General features: G+C 40.1%; 1 protein-coding gene across 3 annotated transcripts in view; it reads right to left on the reverse strand.

Moving 5' to 3' along the window:
- Positions 1–1,082: 1,082 nt before the first annotated feature.
- Positions 1,083–18,697, reverse strand: part of LOC146462415 (uncharacterized) — a 52,412-nt gene continuing 34,797 nt past the window's right edge. For 2 of the 3 annotated variants that reach the window (XM_085085668.1, XM_085085667.1), the window contains 20 exons: positions 16,897–17,088; positions 15,904–15,993; positions 15,227–15,332; positions 14,494–14,631; positions 13,907–13,976; positions 12,936–13,041; positions 12,446–12,492; positions 12,132–12,252; positions 11,705–11,808; positions 11,037–11,139; positions 10,217–10,367; positions 9,832–9,898; positions 9,088–9,154; positions 8,003–8,091; positions 7,360–7,486; positions 6,106–6,147; positions 5,897–5,986; positions 4,981–5,065; positions 4,378–4,415; positions 1,340–2,629 (listed from right to left, as the gene is read on the reverse strand). In XM_085085668.1, coding sequence (XP_084941794.1) covers positions 2,453–2,629; positions 4,378–4,415; positions 4,981–5,065; positions 5,897–5,986; positions 6,106–6,147; positions 7,360–7,486; positions 8,003–8,091; positions 9,088–9,154; positions 9,832–9,898; positions 10,217–10,367; positions 11,037–11,139; positions 11,705–11,808; positions 12,132–12,252; positions 12,446–12,492; positions 12,936–13,041; positions 13,907–13,976; positions 14,494–14,631; positions 15,227–15,332; positions 15,904–15,993; positions 16,897–17,088 — 2,010 coding nt within the window. In that variant the 3' untranslated portion in view covers positions 1,340–2,452. Of the gene's footprint in view, positions 2,630–3,235; positions 3,289–4,377; positions 4,416–4,980; positions 5,066–5,896; positions 5,987–6,105; positions 6,148–7,359; positions 7,487–8,002; positions 8,092–9,087; positions 9,155–9,831; positions 9,899–10,216; positions 10,368–11,036; positions 11,140–11,704; positions 11,809–12,131; positions 12,253–12,445; positions 12,493–12,935; positions 13,042–13,906; positions 13,977–14,493; positions 14,632–15,226; positions 15,333–15,903; positions 15,994–16,896; positions 17,089–18,697 lie in introns of all 3 variants that reach the window. The other variant, XM_085085669.1, reaches the window with a different exon arrangement.

Raw genomic sequence — 18,697 nt, forward strand, 5'->3', positions numbered from 1 at the left:
CTCATCGTGCAGGTTAAGGACGGTGCCTACTTTTGTTACTGCGCATCTCGAGATACTTGGGTTTCCTATGCAGTGGTGGCCACTAATACAGGGACATTTTTGCGCGGTTTAAAACTATGCAGAGAAAGCAAAACTTAGCAAGTGCTCTTGGTATCCAAAAGGAAACTTGAGGTAGCCATGCATTTTTCTTAGATAATAAAGCTTTAATTTGGAAAAAATTAAATTAAATTTTACTCTTTTTTGAGAAAATTGTTGCTCAATTATCTCTAAAAAATGCGTGGTTACCCCCATTTTTATTTGGATTTCAATAGCTCTTCCTAATTTCTGCTTTCCCCGCATAGTAAAAAACCATACAAACATACTTACTTTTTAGTAGGCACAGTCCTTTTAAAATTCGTCATTCATATATCGTCACGCTGATCGTATGTAAGAAAAGTTGACTGACGGCAAGTTGTTAGCCTCCCTGACGCAGACGCTTTTTGTCCTCGTCACGCATTACCCCCCCCCCCCCCCCCTTTCCCTCCTCTACGAAATGTGGCCGTGCAAGACCATTGCTTAATAAGCTTAATATATAAGCTTCATCCAGAGACACTAAGTCAGCTTATGCTGTTCTCCCCAAAGGCTCCGACAATCCAGCAGGGGTATGCAAATAAACAACTACAATACGAAATGACGAACAGCGCGAAATTAAACCATTCTGAAGTTGCCAGGGGCAAATGTCTACCCTCTCCGTCCTCAGGAGTATAAATGGGTACCGGAGGATAACTATTTTGTGGATAAACCCTGTAATTATACTACAGGGTAGCCAATATGACAGCTTTTCAGGGTACGAATATACGTTAACGAGTGAGAGTGCAGTATTACAAGTGTCCGAGTCTCCTGACGTGTAGATTGTTTGAACTTTCCGAGCCCCTAGACTTCAAACTTTGCTGGGGGAGCATACCCCCAGACGCTCCCGCCAACGGCGCTCGCTTCACTGCTCCCGTTACAAAAAAATCTAGCCACGGCCTTGGGCTCTGATAGATCAGCTTATAACTCCCCATTAGATATGGGTAAAACATTATGAAGGAAACAGACTTCACTCGTGATTCAGCTTGTACCTTTTATTCTAACAGCGATATGAATTCCTCGATCTAGGTAGTTTTGCAATTGGTACATTTTAAAAAGTGATTAGCGTGCAAGCGAAAGCTGAACGCAATAAAGTATACAGTCACAATAATATAAAAGAACATAACTGACAGCTTCGGCGATCCACTACTCCACTTATTGCTTGCGCTTGGCCTTTAATGCGAGCATTTTTCCGCCCTTGACACCACCATGAAAGGTTTTCGTACGCAAGACACCGGTTGCATGTTTCTACTAAGCTTGACACCAGTTGTTATATGTTTACCAGCGCTTGGCACAGTTTGTATATTTTCCCGCTCTTGACACCAGCCGCCGGCAGCCGTTGCATGCCAGTTTTGCCGCGCTTGGCACCGGGACGGTGGTAAGAAAACCTGTTCAAACTTATCTCAGGGGCACCCAACGGGGATTTCAAACAGCGTTTTCTGTTTCCCAAGATCGTTTTCGGGATATCTGTGTACGCTAAAACAGTTTGATATATTCTGGTTCTTTAGCATAATCAGTAAATCGCGGAAAATTTTACGTCAAAAAAACCTAACCCCTCGAATTAAATTTACGAGCTTCGAACTCATTTCCTGATACTTGACAGAAACACTAGTTTTTCTTCACAAGTCAATCCGAATTTCTGTGGCGATTTAGGCCATCAGAACAGATATTTACTGAAATGAACCGTTGAGTGACCCTGTTTGGTATCTTTGATGAGTTAATTGTGATGAAATTTTCCTTTCGTCTTCCTAACTGGGTTTAATCCTTGGAGCCGCAACTGGATCTAAACCGTAAATAATGCGTGTCTACGTATTGTCCTCTACTAATCACCTCGTAACTCTGGCTTCTTTTAAAATATACGATGGATGTCTTTAAATAATATATATGTAAGTAAATATGCTATTTTGTACAATCTAACTGTTGATTTTGTGGATTAAAGGCGTGCAGTAAATTACTTATCTGGACTCTGGTTAGTTAGACCTAGTTGAACATCTCTACTTTCACATAAAACACGCTTTACGTGTGTTTAAAAATTTTGTTTTCTCGGAAAAGATGACAAATTAAAGTTATGAGTACGGGTAAACTGTGTGCGGATATTCGTGAAATTTGGTTCAATTTTTCAGTCTCCTAAAAGTCACATTCAGTAATATAAGAGTTCTACAATAAAGCCTCGAGGTCTTTTAGAAGGTACTACAGTAAAAAGGATTGCGAAACTAAGATCAGTGATCAGAAAGGAAGTCTTGGTGATCTCAAAACGAAACGAACTCACCAATTTGTACCCTTTACCAAAAGAAACCTAATTTTCTCTTGCTTGCACTGAATACATGAAACAAAGGTAAGCAGTTTATAAAATACTACAGGATTTTAAGACATTGGGTTTGAAGACACGAAAGAATGTTTTTGATTCGTCCTTTTCTTCTACTTTGGTTAAGAGATTCTTTCGTTCCGCGCAGTTAATTTCCGTTTTTTCTTGTCCGCTTGAAGAGGACATTATGCTCGTTTTGCGTGATCCAGGTCGAATCTGAAATGGAAAAAAAAAAAAAAACGATATCAATGTCAATTCTAAAGTTGATCGAAATGTGATATGTATTAACACGAACAGTTATATTTATGTGTCAGATATATTTGTACGTAATTAATGACCCGCCTTGTAATTCAGTTTATACTGCAAAATTCTTTGACAATCAAGAGCTGATTTGAAAGCAAGGAAAGCGAGGTTTTTCGTTTTTGTGTTTTTGCTTTACCGTCTGGCTACTCGACCCAAATTAACATTCCAAAAAGTTCTCCAACTTGCGCCTCCTTTTGAACAGAGCCGAAGATACAGAATATCTTTGAAGCAAGGTTGGCCAAAGGTAAATGTCATAGGCTGGTGCATCTGTGACTCGCAATTGAGACTGTTGTTGTTGTTGTTGTTGTTGTTCTTGATGATGATGATGATGATGATAATGATGATGATGATGATGATGATGATCACGATGGCGATGATGTAGATATTGATTTAACCGTTTAATAGTGTTTAGAAGGGACAAAACTAAATCAAACTTCACACAGGCAATCGAAAAGTTTACTACTTTTACTTTATGAACAAATTATAAACACCGGTATGTTGCTTAGTGTGTTTACTTACGGGTCCGGTGAGGGACAGTTTAATGACCAGCGGCCAGAGTCGGTATCCCCGAACTGAAGTGAACAGGACATGTTACAATATGACAAGATTTAAGCGAATACGATTAGGAAGATAAGTTAAGAACATCATTATGTATTATGATCTCTAATCACATTTAATGTTTGAGTAAATAGCTACTTTGTATAAAATTGTTATTTGGAGATCATACGTGAAAAAAAAAATGTGCAAAATTAGGTATTATCTGACAAAAAGTTTCTCGAATATTTAAAAATTATCCTGCGAAATCGCGCTTAATATCGCCTCGTACGGCCTTAATCGGTTAACTACAGGCGATATTCTGCAAGATTGAGCAGGATAATTGTTTTATTTGGACTTGATCATTGGCTGTTACAAAAAAAAAATTGATAAAATAAGAGAACTTAATCTTCCTCGTTTAGATTTTTACACTCAAGTAAACTGATACAGACTGTCAGAGTTCTAGGCTTCCTCCGCTTTTAAGCTCCTTAACTTGTTGCGTTTTTGGTAATAATGATAAAAAAAAAGAAAACACATTAAGAGTAATTAACAATAGCTGTTTAACTAAAACATTGTAGTCAATAGGCCATTTCAGAGTTACTTTGAACCTCATTATGAAAGCGAGGCTTCGTGCATAGTTTTTTATTATGAAAATCAGTTTTCATTAATTCATATGCAAACAAAACTAATTTTCTCATGAAAAATTTTGCACTTAGCTTCGCCTTCGTAATGAGATTCAAAGCAACTCGGAAATGGCCTATTGCAATGTATATATAAATTGTCATTCAAAGCAAACGTGTTAAAAAGAAAATACAAAATTAGGTTATTATCTAATAAAAGATTCTGGTCTACTGGTTACCAGATTTGATTAATGGAATCTTATGAAATTTAAAAAATATAAAGAAACTTAACCTTCTCAGTTTAAATTTTATTCCTTACGGGAGAATTACAGAAACTGATAAAGAGTTCGCGGGTGCCTCGGTGCTTTCGTATTTTCCTTAATTGCTTAACTTGTTAGTTATGTTGTTAGAAAAATGCTCAAATATAACTGCGTATGGTGAGAGTACTTTGAACAATGAATGTGCATGTTGTTGACTCGTTTAAACTTGTTTGGTTTTATACTTAACCGTTTGCATAGCCATGTTATCTCCAGAAAGCTTGACATCTGGAAATCAGAAGGAAAGTTCGGTTAGAAAGAAACTCTAGTGTAAAGAAAAAAAAAAGAAAGAAAAAGGAAAAAAACTAAGCTAGTTCAAGTTATGGCGTCCAGACGTATGATGCAACGAAACGCCCCAGGCTCCCATGCCCCGGAGCCTATATCCAAGCCAATTCCGTTTGTACTTTTTCCATGTTATTGTAAAAAAAAAAAAACAAACAAACAAATCGACGACAGTTTACTATGGTCTATACAGTTTACCATCGTCAAAATCAAGTTCCACTTGTGTTTTAAACATCATCAAGAGAGGACATTTTATGATTCATTTTATGGTCTATAAGAGTATAAACCATAGAAAACTGCCATCAATTTGTTAGTTCGAGTTCTGACGATTAACAGTCTGACTGAGTTATCAATTGAAACTCCATTTGTGGTCAGTTCTTAACTATATACTGACCGCACTAGTTATAAAATGCGTATACGGTGAGAGGAATAAAAAATCTCCCCGGAATCGATATTTGTGGAAGGAGTATGAGAATTGATATGCTGATCATGACTTTAGAGAACTACATACCAGACACACTTCGAATGGTCTTGGTAACAATGATGTCATCATCACCGGTCAAATGTGTTTCATGGGAATCCATCCGTCTCTTTTCCTGTGAAATAAATAAATAAATAAATTAATAAATAAATAAATAAAAAAAATAAATAAATGAATGAATGAAAATTGAGTAGAAAAAAGAGAGGGAACTTGAGATATAACTGCAGTTATTAATAACTGGATCATTGTATAATGCAATTCCAGGGATTTGATTGGCTTAGCGGTCATGGTATATGAGCCATTATACCATGCCCAAGAAATAGCGATCATTAAATTGTCTTCTGGTTGTTCTTGCAAACCGAAATCAACCGATCTAGCAATATTTCTTGATTGTTTTTAATAAAATAATAATTGTTTTATTAAAAACAATCAAGAAATATTGCTAGATTATTCCACTCACACTTGTTGAATATGAGATGGTTATAGCCAACGAGGAGTGAATATATCATCTCATATCCAATGCACTCTCATGGAATAATCGCTAATTAGAAAACTAATGATGGTAGTTGAAGCTGCACGCAATAAAAAAATAAATTATAAAAAAATTTCAGGCAGATGTCAGCTTTCATTTATTTTCATATTTTATTTCAGTCAATGTGCAGCCATCGCTTTACAACTGAAACTGGAGGTAAGCACCCTACCACGTTACTGCCACTGTGGGAAAAGTGTCATTGCTGCAGATCTAACAAGAACAGCTTCTGCTCGCCGCAAATCATGGATAGCGTGAAACTAAAAATCAAACTAAAACAAATTCAAACACGATGTATTTCGGCAAGCAGTGATCAAACGGAGAAGCCAATTGATCAACACAAGTTTCCAACACTAAAAACACTTTAGTCTCTATTTGGCAGCGCTTCAGGAAAATATCCAGAGAGGAAACACTTACCCTACTGGGATGTGAGGAGGATAGAGAGTGCTCAGGCAGACTCTTGGCCAAGGTTCTCTTCTCATGAAGTCTTCTGTAGGCAACACGGACCTGGGGAACAAGTGGAAACTCTGCGATTCAAAAGGTGCTCTACACACGTAAATAAGGTCTTGTTGTTGTTGTTGTTGTTGTTGACAAGTAAAGTTGGTTAATGCTGGAAAAATGCATACCTCGGTATTGCCGATGCAGTGGAAGGCAAAAATGAAGAGTCCCTAAGTAAGAAACAGATGAACAAGAGCGTCAGTAAAGAAAAAAAAGCCTTTATATTTCTACCTGAACTTTTTGTTTTTTTGAGTGAAACCTAATGTTCCCAGAGTCCCCTCTCTTCGCCCATTCTTGAAACGTTGAGGGAGGAAGAGAGAGAACCCTGGGAACGAGGGTGTTTTGAGTGTTCTTTGTGAAATGACACCGAATTACGATTTTGTGGCCCAGAGAAGGTTCAAAATGTTCTAAAAGAAAGAATGAAGGAGAAAGAAGGGCCAGGAGAGGGGAGAAAAGACTATGCAACCTTTCGTGTTTGTATTAGCATCTTTGGAGAAGCATAACTTGAGCGGGCTCGTTTAAAAAATCCGGGTAGATATATAAATCGGGATTTGCACCAAACATAGTCCTTCATTCGTATTTTGTGCTTTTATCAAACAATAAATTGATTAACACTGACTACAGGATACGTTCACTTTCTTTATGATTGTATGTGACGGAGGAATTTGAGATCAGAGATCAGAGGAGTTGGTGCAGGGATGACAGGCATGAAATTCTGGAGCGCGATTCACGAAGTCCTTCTAAGTTAAGTTATATCTTTAGTATTCTTTCTTATCAATGGGCTATTGTTAGTCCAACATGCACAATAGACTTTTGTCAAGAAGCAATAATACTTAGGATACATCTTAACTTAAGAGGGTTTTCTCAATAGGGAGTTTAAGAAGCTACTACGGCGACGGCAACGAGAACGTCACAAAACAATAGGATATAATGAGAAAAACAAAGGCCTTGCATGTGCGTTATGAATTTTGGTACATTTCTCCACCGTGCTCGGCCAAACCACAACGTGAAATGACTAAATTCAAGGCTTTGTGGAGAACGTGAGCACTTGACGGTAAATTTTTCAATCTCTGTTTCAACGCCGTTTCCATCTGTTCTGTTACTGGATAGTTCGGCCACATTGTACTAATTGAACGAATTGGAATAATCGCCAAGTAGTGCAAGTAATGCGAACTTATATTTTAAAGCGACGTTTTTGTTGGCGTTGCCGTTGTGGTTTCTTAAAGTCCCTATGCTCCCCCCAGGATACCTCACTTTTCTTAGGTTTGTGCCAGAAAACTACATGTCATAAATCAGTATAGTAACAGGAACATTTACCTCCTAACAACTCTGATACACAGTACCCATCTGGAACATGCACTGAGTAAAGTAAACTTTGTTACCTGAAGAGAATTGAGGATGGCAAACAGATACTGGAAAGCGATGGTGTCCTTGTTGATGGCCATAATACCAAACACCCAGGTCAAACCCAGAAGAGGAAGCAGCACAATCATGCCCTTCACACCAGCTCTATAACATAACACAGTTGGGACAATGTTCATCAAGTAAAGGCCACATACACTGTATAGTGTTGCGCGTAGCAAAGTTACAGAGTGCATACAGTCCTCATGCTACTTCATCACCCACAACTTGCTCCAGTCTGGCCTCGTAGTTCAGTCGGTAGAGCAACGAAAGATGAAATCCGGAGGTCGTGGGTTCAATTCCCGCCGGGGTCAAATATTTTTTCTTTGCCTCGTGCAATCTCCCATTTCTTTTCAAGGGCTAATACTCGGTGAGAAATTCATGGGTTCACTTTAGTAGTTTAACATATACTGCAGGAGTAGTTCTCTGATCCATCATTCGTGTCCTTACACATTAACGCACGCTCCAACTGGTTGTTCAACCGCTTTAAATTACCTTACAAATTCACAGGTATGGGCCGTATGACATCACGTTACATTTCTTGGCTTTATTTGCGGAAAGCAAAAGGAAATGGAAGTAAAATACACTGTGCTTGCGCACATAGTAAGTAAACAAGATCCAAACCTGACTTGCGAGGTATTTCCCGGATTCTGCAATGACGTCACCGATGTTATGATGACCTTGATGACCATGATCATGACAACAAAATTGATCTGAGAAAAAATAATAATTTTAATATCAAATAGTTGTTTCATCGCTTAATTATGGAGGCGCATGTGTTCACTTAAAGCGCACGAATGAACTACTGTGCTTATGGCGGCGTATGGAGAAGGACGTGAAACATAAAATTTGGAAATCCACACCTACGATCATATTCAAATGGCTGCTGCTTAAAGGGGAAGTGTCATGGAGTGTTGGGCCTCTTTTGTTAAAAATGGTGAAATATGACCTTTATTTAGCTGATTTAGCTGCAAAATAATTCTAGAGAGGAGATTCTAGAGAGATAAAAGTCCATTAGTTTTTGTTCATGCCAAGCCATGATAATGAGGTGACGAAAGAAATCAACTCAATCCTTTAATGGAACAACTCGTTATCTGTACTAGCGCATTTTGGAAACAAAAATGCGAGAGCTTGAAAAACGTTAGCCTAACATTTTTTCAAGTTTCAATTCATTCCGACGAATTCTATCTCTGGCCAGAGGCACTAATCGACAGTTTCATTGCACTGGGGTGATACTTTATAACAAAACTAGACAATTAGTTTTCGGTCTCTGCTGATAGACAAACATTTTTTTCTGTGATTTTCAATTTTTTGCCCATATTAGAAACCTCAATTTTTACCACAATTGTTTCTAATCTCGCAATCTGATTGGCTAATTTTCCGTTGTCGATAAGAGTCTAGACAACGCTGCTCGCGTCAATCAGCGCGCGGAAATTTTGACAGTTATTGTAAAAATTTTCTTTGACGTTGATATTGTGGTAAAAAACAAATCGAATGTGGTTTGGCGTTGTCTGTACTCTTATCGACAACGATATTCGTCATCACAGTGGTCAAAATTTGTTGTGGACTCACTCGGCTGCGCCTCGTAAGTCCACAACATTTTGACCACTGTGATGACGAATATTGTTGTCGATAAGAGTACAGACAACGCTAAACCACATTCGATTTGTTAAATGAAGGCGCGCAAAGGTCAGAGAGTGTTAACTTACCGTCATAATGATGAGGACAGGAGCCACAAAGGCCCAAATAAGGCCATCACCAATTGAAATCCAGCAGCTGAAAATTAAACATGACGCACCTTAATTGAGGTAGAAACGGTTAAACGTCCTTACAAAACAGTCCACTGTACCTGCGAACGTTACACCGTGCGAACCTTACACTGCCAATAGACACATGGAAAGCCGTATTTTTGCTAAATCCGTCCCTGTACTAACAATATTGTGCCTGTATGCTAGGTTTGAAGTTTTACAACGTTTCTGTTCGTTTTTATGAGTATTAAGGGGGTTTTCGTACGCTGAAGATTATGGGTAAAGGTACGATGGATTGCAACATGTTATCACACTCGCAAAAAAAAATTATGAACTCGAAACAGCTTTCTCAATCGTAGCGTTACAATCATGTTTGACAAGCTGGCCAAAATACCTGCTACAAAGTTATATATTACACCATCTAGATTTACTGATTGAGTTGAAGGGTCGGAAGGGAAAATTATTTGGATCGAGTTCATGATGTATGCGCGCTATCCCGGGCTTTGATGTCGACCGAGAGCCAAACGTTTTCCCGTCCGGCCCAAACAAACTCAATAAATAACTCTTTGCTGTTTCTAGCAGGGCTCAAGTTAATGCTTACGGGAAGTTTCTGAAACGTTTTGTAATGAAAACACGTGGAGCAGGGGCTGTTCAGGTCATACCGTATGCTTAATCCTTTCGTAATGAATAAACTGTTATACATACGCTCGCTCATTGCCGTATCCACCCCAGCGGGAGCAGGCAGAGATAAACACAATCGTCAGCGGTATTCCTGGAGAAAAACAGTTACGTCAAAGGAAAAGTCAAATTACATGTCATGTAAGTTTAAAAGCGTATAATAGACAATTTCCCAGTTGCTTCAAACCTCATTTCGAAAGCGAGGCTAAGTGCAAAGCCGTTCACGTGAAAATTAGTTTTGCTCCGCCGGGCATGTAAGAGAAAACTTATTTTCATAATAAAAACTATGCACGAAGTCTCGCTTTCATAATGAGGTTCAAAGGAATACGGAAATGCCCTATTCAGATGTGAAAACAATAAGAAGGGATGAAAATCTATTGAAAGGTCTTGATAACAAGGAAAATTTCCTTACCCCACCCTAAAGCGTAGTAGTATTTCATCTTGGATCCTTCAGTAAACACTTCCACTACCTTGCTATACAAATGAATTCCCTCGCACAGCATCCATGTAAAAGCCGCTGTATATAAGTAGTGCAGGAACAGGGCCACGGCCTTACATGCTATCTGTAAACAAATTTAATTAACACGTTAAGATGGATGAATAAAGCTTATTATTAAAAACTGGATCATTGTATAATGCATCTCCAGGGTTTTGATTGGCTTAGCGGCCATGGTATATGACCCATTATACCATGCCCGAGAAGTAGCGACCATAAATTGTTTTCTGGTTGCTTTTGAAAAGGAAATCAGCAAGGCCTACCAATACTACTTGATTGTTTTTTACAAAACAATTATTCCACCCGCGCTTGTTGGATATGAGATGATTATAACAAACTCGGCGCGCTATCTATCATCCCATATCCAACGCGCGCTCGTGGAATAATTGTTAATTAATAGTTGAGCTCTACGAATTAATAGTTTATATGATTGGCAGTAATAAAGGAGGAGACGTAAAGATTATTTAAAGAATAAAAGGGAAGAGAACGAACAAGAGTCGAAAAAGAGAAGAAAAAACAAGTCTAAAAAATCTCAAGAGGAACTCAAATAGAAATATAAAGTTGTCATCATAAAAACGAAACAGAAATGATCTACACGGAACTGCCAACCTCGTTCCCAGGGTCTCTCCTCTTCACGTCCCTAAATCCTGGGAACGAGGTTGCTGAACCGCCTGTGAATACTGCGAAAAACATTGCTCGTCAAGTCGCGAAAATTCAAATACTAAAGGTTACTTACAGGGTTGTAGGTTGCATCAATTCCAGCCAAGAAAACGATCTGCGCAAATCCAATAGCTACAACAAGGTTCTTGTGGATTGAGGTTCGTTCAGAAGCCAGCGTCCTAAAAATGCGGGTCAGAAGTATTAACGTTCACTTAAAGACTACGGCTCATGATCACGCTTTGCATTCGTTTAACATTTGGCACTAGGCATTTAATGTGTATTGCTGCTAAGTGTAGTTAGAGATGTATAGGTCATGGGAGATTAGTTGAGACTGGATATCAGTTTCTGCGCTGAGGAAACTCGGAATATATCTTATAATTTAACATCCCGACACAATCACTTTATGTTTTCTATATAAGTTTTGTTTACCAGTCTATCGCTGAAAGTGATTGAATTGCTCTTATAATAACAATCATAACCCGGATTCCAATGGCTTAACAGTTGAGTATCAATCGGTTGAAGTCTCGGAAATTTCTTTCTCACGCAAGTACCGAGGATTTTTTTCCTTTCCGTTTTGTAACCGCGGTTTTCACATATGTTCACATTTAGCTGTTATTGTTTTTATATTTTATATCAGAAAAAATTATTTGATGCAAAGAGTTGTTAGGATTCACCATCACTCATTACTATGCAAAAAGTGCAGTAGGTGATCGGCAAAGAAATTAAAGAATACAAACCACTTACTCGAGTGATAGGAAGGTCGCCAGAGTAAGCGCGAGTCCGAACAATGATATTCCACATCCCACATAAGTGATAATTGTTAAAACCTTCTGATGTCCTGCTGGAATCTATAAACAAAAGCAAACAAATCTAAGGAAAATAATTTCGCTTTTGTAGCACAGTTAGTAACACAACAGTGTTTCGGAGAAAAAAGGACCAAGGGGTGCTAGCTTCCAGTTTGTTTCTATTTGTCATTGCCTGCAGCTGACTTTCCGGGTTAATTTTCGGAAGTTACTAATTTAAAGCCTATTCTTTCATTTGCTCTTTTGTAATTTTTGCTCCCAGAAAATTCGAAAGCTTGCTATCACTCAAGACTCTCAAGGACACCTTAAAGCTATATTTCAGAACTTAAAAGTTGTCGTTTTCGCCCATTGAAGAAGTCCAAACTTACTTCAAATTCTTTGACTTGCATCAAGATTGCGAAATTGGTGAGATGATCGCAGCGGCACTCTACCGTCAGTTCGTCATCCTCTTCCACGTGACACCCCTTGTCTGACCACCTACCTACGTTTCTATAAGTTTGAGCAACAGCACCAATATAGTCAGACATAAAAAATACATAAATAATAAAGAAAATAATTTTAAAAAAAGCAGATCGAGAGAGCTGGCTCACAGAATATGGGCAGGTTACGATAATTTATTCATAGATCAAAGCGCAGTGTAAAAAAACGGTATCTGCTTAACGTACTGAAAAGGTCCACTTACTGTCTAAATTCGACGAAAGAGCAAGAAGGCTTCGTGGCATTGTGGGTCTGCAAATGAAAACCATGCACATTAAATAGCTCCACTTTATCACACTATGTTCGGTCAGGAGAACAAACTGACATTTTTAATCTAATGTTCTTAGAATTTAATTGCACGGCTGCCAGAAAATTTTACGCCAACTTGTCATCATGAGTGACTGGCTCATCCAAACTGAAATTCTAAGGCTGGTTCCAAGATTGTGTGTAAAGCTGGAATAAGCTTTGCGTGATAAGTTGCCCTTGACAATTTATATTGCTCGTGTAAACAGGCTTGGTTAGCACAAATCGATGGCAGTTTTCTATGGTTTACACTCTTATAGACCATAAAATGACATCATAGAATGTTCAAAACTCAAGTGGAACCTCGAACCGCAGGCGAGTGGTTTCACTGCGAAGTTGTAAATGTCCACTTTTTTTCACACAAATAAATGACAATATACAAGAAAACAAACCTCAAGTTTGCTAAACCACATTTTGACGGGTTTCTTGAAAGGAGTGTCGAGTCGCTTGTTAAATTGCACTCCAATGATCGGAGAGTTTACGAACACACTGTGAGAGCTGGAACACGAAAAATGAAACATTCGAAGCTGTTCAGTAAATGAACCAAATAACTTATGTATTGCGGGTAACTATTTTGCTCCCAGTCAATAAAATTTCGTAAAAGAAAACAAAAACTTCCCCCTTCTTACATTCACACTGTGCTTACATGTAATTATTACAACATGTCTAAGTTGAGAACATTGTGACACTGGATTTCCGACTTCAACTTCGTTCCCAGGATCCTTTAGAGGAAGAGAGAGGATCCTGGAAACGAGGTTGTTTTGACTTGTCTCCACTGAACACTTTTTCACATCGTACTATAGCCACATTACTAATGAAAACGAGTAACAGTCTTGTAATAGCAGGTTTATCATATAAAATTGGCTTATGAGAGCCCAGGAGACCTCCTCTGCAGATTTTAGAGGGCCTTTTGTTACAAAAGGGGCCTCTGAGTCTCTGGCACACAACCGTTTAGATCGGTCATTTAGAAATTCAAAATTCGCATTTCGAGATAAAGGTATCGAGCTTTTTGTTGGGGAACCACTTCAGATTGGTGTACAAATAACTGCTAAAAATTTTTTAAAATGGTCATGCTCAGGCGCTTCAATTTTCACTTTTGTTCATGTGGATTGTAATAACAAGCACATGTGATGACCCTCCTTTATCTTCATTTGCATTTTAAAACGTATTTGAACGACCATATAACAAAGAAAAAACGTTCCACGGCGGCGAGAGTCGAAACCATGATTTTTTTTACAAGCATGGGGCGAGCAAAACAGACGAATAATTTTGTTTAGGACGTAACGGCAAGGGTTGGAGGGTGAACCAGGTGAAAGCTAAAACTAGAACCTAAATGGGCAAAAGAAGAGTAAAGATACCCTACCTTGTGTTCACGGGAAAATGTTCGGTTTGGTTATAAATAGTGTAGACAACTACAGTTTTGTTGCTGGTATCTGCAAAAATGAACTTATTGTTAGTTTAGATGATAAAAAAGAGTAAATAACTAAAGGTAATGTCCGTTCCCAGACTCCTGGCTAGACCGAAGAACTTTCCTTAAGTGAGAGCTAAGAGGCTGACTGGGCCAAAGCGAAGCTGCTGTCCCTGCATGCAAAACAATTATACACATTACTGTTCTCCGCATAATTATAGCGACCCATCGCAGCCTTAGCCCAGGATACTATTTGGTTGCCATTTAGCTCACTGTTACCCATTTATCTACTAGGGCCCAGTTGTTCAAAGCCCGATTAAGCTAATCTTGGGTTAACGTGAACTTTGATGCGAGTTTACTTACTAATCAATAAAGATACAATGCGTAAACATTTTTGCTCGATTTATACTAGGGACGAATCATCTGTCTAGTATAAATACTAGAGACGGCCCCATCTCCTACATACACACGGAGTTCTAGATGCGTGTAATTCAGTATTTTGTATAGGTGATACAGTTTACAGCTGGTTCGTTTAATGATACCTTTAGCCATTTGATCGAAGATTTCTTTAGGGACAAATGCGCGGTCGTTTCTTGGCCAGCGATCGCTTAGTTCATCATAACGAGGATATTCTACTCCAGCATCTGACTCGTCAGGCAGCCTCGTATCCACGCCCATAGCTTCCAAAAAAGAGCAGAAAATACAAAATAAGCGTCTTAATGGAAGGCAAACGCAGATGCAGTCGACCGGATGATGACTCGTTCACTAATTCAATCAATTAATCAACCAATCATTTATTTATCCAGTCACGTAGCGCCTGGAAGCTAAAAAGCTCGTTCACGATAAGTACGTGTTATAATAAGCTACAACAAAGTTAAATTACAATTACAATTACAATTACAATTTCTCGTCAAGTCGGGCAAAAGGCCATAATCTGGCGTAGCTCGTTCACAGTCCCTTTTTTTCCCATGTGACTGTAAACAGGGGGACTGTAAATACTAACAGTATTTGCCGGCGGGGTTAACCGGCGGGGTTACCGGCGGGGTTAAGCACCAAATATTTTAGGTTCGACCCCTCGTGGAAGAACTTGTACTTCCTTTTTCCGGGTATGTCTTTGTCATTTACGAAAACGTACTTTAAAAAACAATTTAATTGTTACGTAATTTTGGCATCACCTAAGGTGGAACGTCTGAAAAGCGGTGCTTAGACTCTCATACGAGATAATTCACTTCCACCCACTGATTGAGCCATAAGAAAACTCTTTCAATTGCTTACCAATGTTAGGGCTTTCCACAACAAAGCTTTCGTTATCGCCAAGTTGTTCTCCAATTTTTAAACCAACGACTTCTACTATTTCCAAAATCTGCAATTGGGAGGTTACCTTGGAAACAAAGAAAATACAAAACAAAGGTTTTTTTCTTTAATCAATTAGCTATTTCCGTGAGGTCTCATTACTTCTTTCCCTTTTCACCTAGTCTCCTTCGCAGGCGCTCGGGCCGGAGTCACGCAACGCTCCCCGTCCACGGGGAGCGTTGCGTGACTCCGGCCCGAGCGGCTGCGAAGGAGACCACTTTTCTTATGGTTTGACAAAAAAACATTTTATAAGGAAAATCTCGGATGCGATTGACGGGCGATAAGCCCGCGCATACTTGGCAACGAACCTTGGCGGACTACCGCTGACGCAGTCAAGCCTGAGGGCCTAAGGGGGTGAATCCGGAAACTCGCACACAAAAAAAAATTAATAGAGTGTGCGTTCACCTCATTCAACTTCAGGGTGGGGCAGTTGGTGCAATGTAATAACCTGATTCCATTTTGTTCCAGAAATTACTCCACCATTCCACTCAGAACTCAGGAATAAACACAAGGTCCAATTTACAAATTTTTCGCATGTCCGGGTAACTGAGAAATAATACGCGCTCGATGAGAATTCTTCCCAAAGCTCTCATACTTACCGTGTTGGCGTTATTTTTTCCATGTGTTGGAATTCCCCAGTTGTCTTTGTTTTCTTCTGATAGAAGAGAGCTTGCAACCTCCACAAAGCTCTAAAAGATATCAGTATTTTGTTTGACCGCACTCAAACGTAAAAAAAGTGTAAAAGCTAAAAACTGATACGTTTTTTTGGTGAATCTGATACTTTACTAAACCATTTTTCGATTTGCTTAAAACGTTTCAACCCTTTTTAAAAGTGAAGTATGTTGTAACTTGTCGACGCTTTTTGTCTTAATTGAAGAGTTGAAACTTTTTTATTAAAATAAGTAAATCGTACAATGATTTAGCAAACTCACAGATTCACAAAAAAAAACATAAAAGACTTATCTTTGAACAGGAAGTTCCGGTATAAAAGGGGCCTGGCCTGGCCATTCTCACCTTCAGTTGTCAATCAATCATCCGAGCGCAAACAACTGACAAACAACATGTGCCTTTTTCTTCGGCTTTTACCGATAAAATCAGCTTAGTTTTCAGAATAACCCTTGTTAAACATATTAGACCTTGATATCTTATATTGCTGTAGTGATATTATAATATTTTGAGGCATGTTTTTCAGAGGACTTTTGAGTCAACAACTTGCCAGGACTGAACAGCGTCTAAATTTGTATCTCACGCCCACAAAGGTGTGAAATGAAGGAGGGGCTTGCCCTTTTATAGCGGAACTTCCCTCTATCTCTCTATCTCTCGAACTTCTTGTTTAACGGATTTTTGTAATTTTTTAACGTTTCACTGCAGTAAGTATTTTGTGGACATTTTTTCATATATCTCAAACTAATTGGAATTTAGTCATTAAGTCAATAAATGACAAGGCAGCTGGTACCAACCAAAGGTGGGCCGATACAGGTTTTTTCAAATTGATCCGATACGAGCACAATATTAATTGCCATTTGGTATTTGGCCTGATTTTTGTAGTAAACCTACTTGTTTCACCGTACCCATTGCAACACTTCACTTACCTGTCCCAATTTTTGCCGTGTTTGTTTTTCTTTAGGAAGCAAGGTTTCATTGGATACGATTTTTTGGAGAATTTTGATTGTAACTTTGGTGTCTCCGCCATTCAGCTTTTCCTCGCTGGTCAGGTTTTTCAGTTTTTCGACGACGTTGAGTGAGTTCTCTTTTGTTAGGTTTTCTTTTGCGATTTCTTTGAACTATGAAAATAAGAATAAGAAAATGGTTTAAAAATTGAACATCGACCAATTTTGGCTGTTCAATTTCTGTTGGATGGAAGGAAGCAGGGAAGGAAGGAAGGAAGGAAGGAAGGCAGGAAGGCAGGAAGGAAGGAAGGAAGGAAGGAAGGAAGGAAGGCAGGAAGGAAGGAAGGAAGGAAGGAAGGAAGGAAGGAAGCAGGGAACGAAGGAAGGCAGGAAGGAAGGAAGGAAGGAAGGAAGGAAGGAAGGAAGGCAGGAAGGAACGAAGGAAGGAAGGAAGGAAGGAAGGCAGAAAGGAACGAAGGAAGGAAGGAACGAAGGAAGGAAGGCAGGCAGGCAGGCAGGCAGGCAGGCAGGAAGGAAGGAAGGAAGGAAGGAAGGAAGGAACGAAGGAAGGAAGGAAGGAAAAAAGGAAGGCAGGAAGGAAAGAAGGCAGGAAGGAAGGAAGGCAGGAAGGAAGGCAGGAAGGAAGGAAGGAAGGAAGGCAGGAAGGAAGGAAGGCAGGAAGGCAGGAAGGAAGGAAGGCAGGAAGGAAGGAAGGAAGGCAGGAAGGAAGGAAGGAAGGAAGGAAGGAAGGCCGGAAGGAAGGAAGGCAGGAAGGAGGGAAGGCAGGAAGGCAGGAAGGAAGGAAGGCAGGAAGGAAGGAAGGAAGGCAGGAAGGAAGGAAGGAAGGAAGGAAGGCAGGAAGGCAGGAAGGAAGGAAGGAAGGAAGGAAGGAAGGAAGGCAGGAAGGCAGGAAGGAAGGCAGGCAGGAAGGAAGGAAGGAAGGAAGGAAAGAAGGAAGGCAGGAAGGAAGGAAGGAAGGAAGGCAGGAAGGCAGGAAGGAAGGCAGACAGGAAGGAAGGAAGGAAGGAAGGCAGGAAGGAAGGCAGACAGGAAGGAAGGAAGGCAGGAAGGAAGGAAGGAAGGAAGGAAGGAAGGAAGGAAGGAAGGAAGGCAGGAAGGCAGGAAGGCAGGAAGGCAGGCAGGCAGGCAGGAAGGAAGGAAGGAAGGAAGGAAGGAAGGAAGGCAGGAAGGCAGGAAGGCAGGAAGGAAGGAAGGAAGGAAGGAAGGAAGGAAGGAAGGAAGGAAGGAAGGAAGGAAGGAAGGAAGGAAGGAAGGAAGGAAGGAAGGAAGGCAGGAAGGAAGGCAGACAGGAAGGAAGGAAGGAAGGCAGGAAGGAAGGCAGGAAGACAGGAAGGAAGGCAGACAGGAAGGAAGGAAGGAAGGCAGGAAGGAAGGCAGGAAGACAGGAAGGAAGGAAGGAAGGAAGGAAGGAAGGAAGGCAGGAAGGCAGGAAGGCAGGAAGGCAGGAAGGCAGGAAGGAAGGCAGACAGGAAGGAAGGAAGGAAGGCAGGAAGGCAGGAAGGAAGGCAGACAGGAAGGAAGGAAGGAAGGCAGGAAGGAAGGCAGACAGGAAGGAAGGAAGGAAGGAAGGAAGGCAGGAAGGAAGGCAGATAGGAAGGAAGGAAGGAAGGCAGGAAGGAAGGAAGGAAGGCAGGAAGGCAGGAAGGCAGGAAGGAAGGAAGGAAGGAAGGAAGGCAGGAAGGCAGGAAGGCAGGAAGGCAGGAAGGCAGGAAGGCAGGAAGGAAGGAAGGAAGGAAGGCAGGCAGGCAGGCAGGCAGGCAGG

The sequence above is a fragment of the Pavona decussata genome, unplaced genomic scaffold (assembly GCF_977016875.1).
Source record: "Pavona decussata unplaced genomic scaffold, jaPavDecu1.1 SCAFFOLD_188, whole genome shotgun sequence".
Taxonomy (NCBI): Eukaryota; Metazoa; Cnidaria; class Anthozoa; order Scleractinia; family Agariciidae; genus Pavona; species Pavona decussata.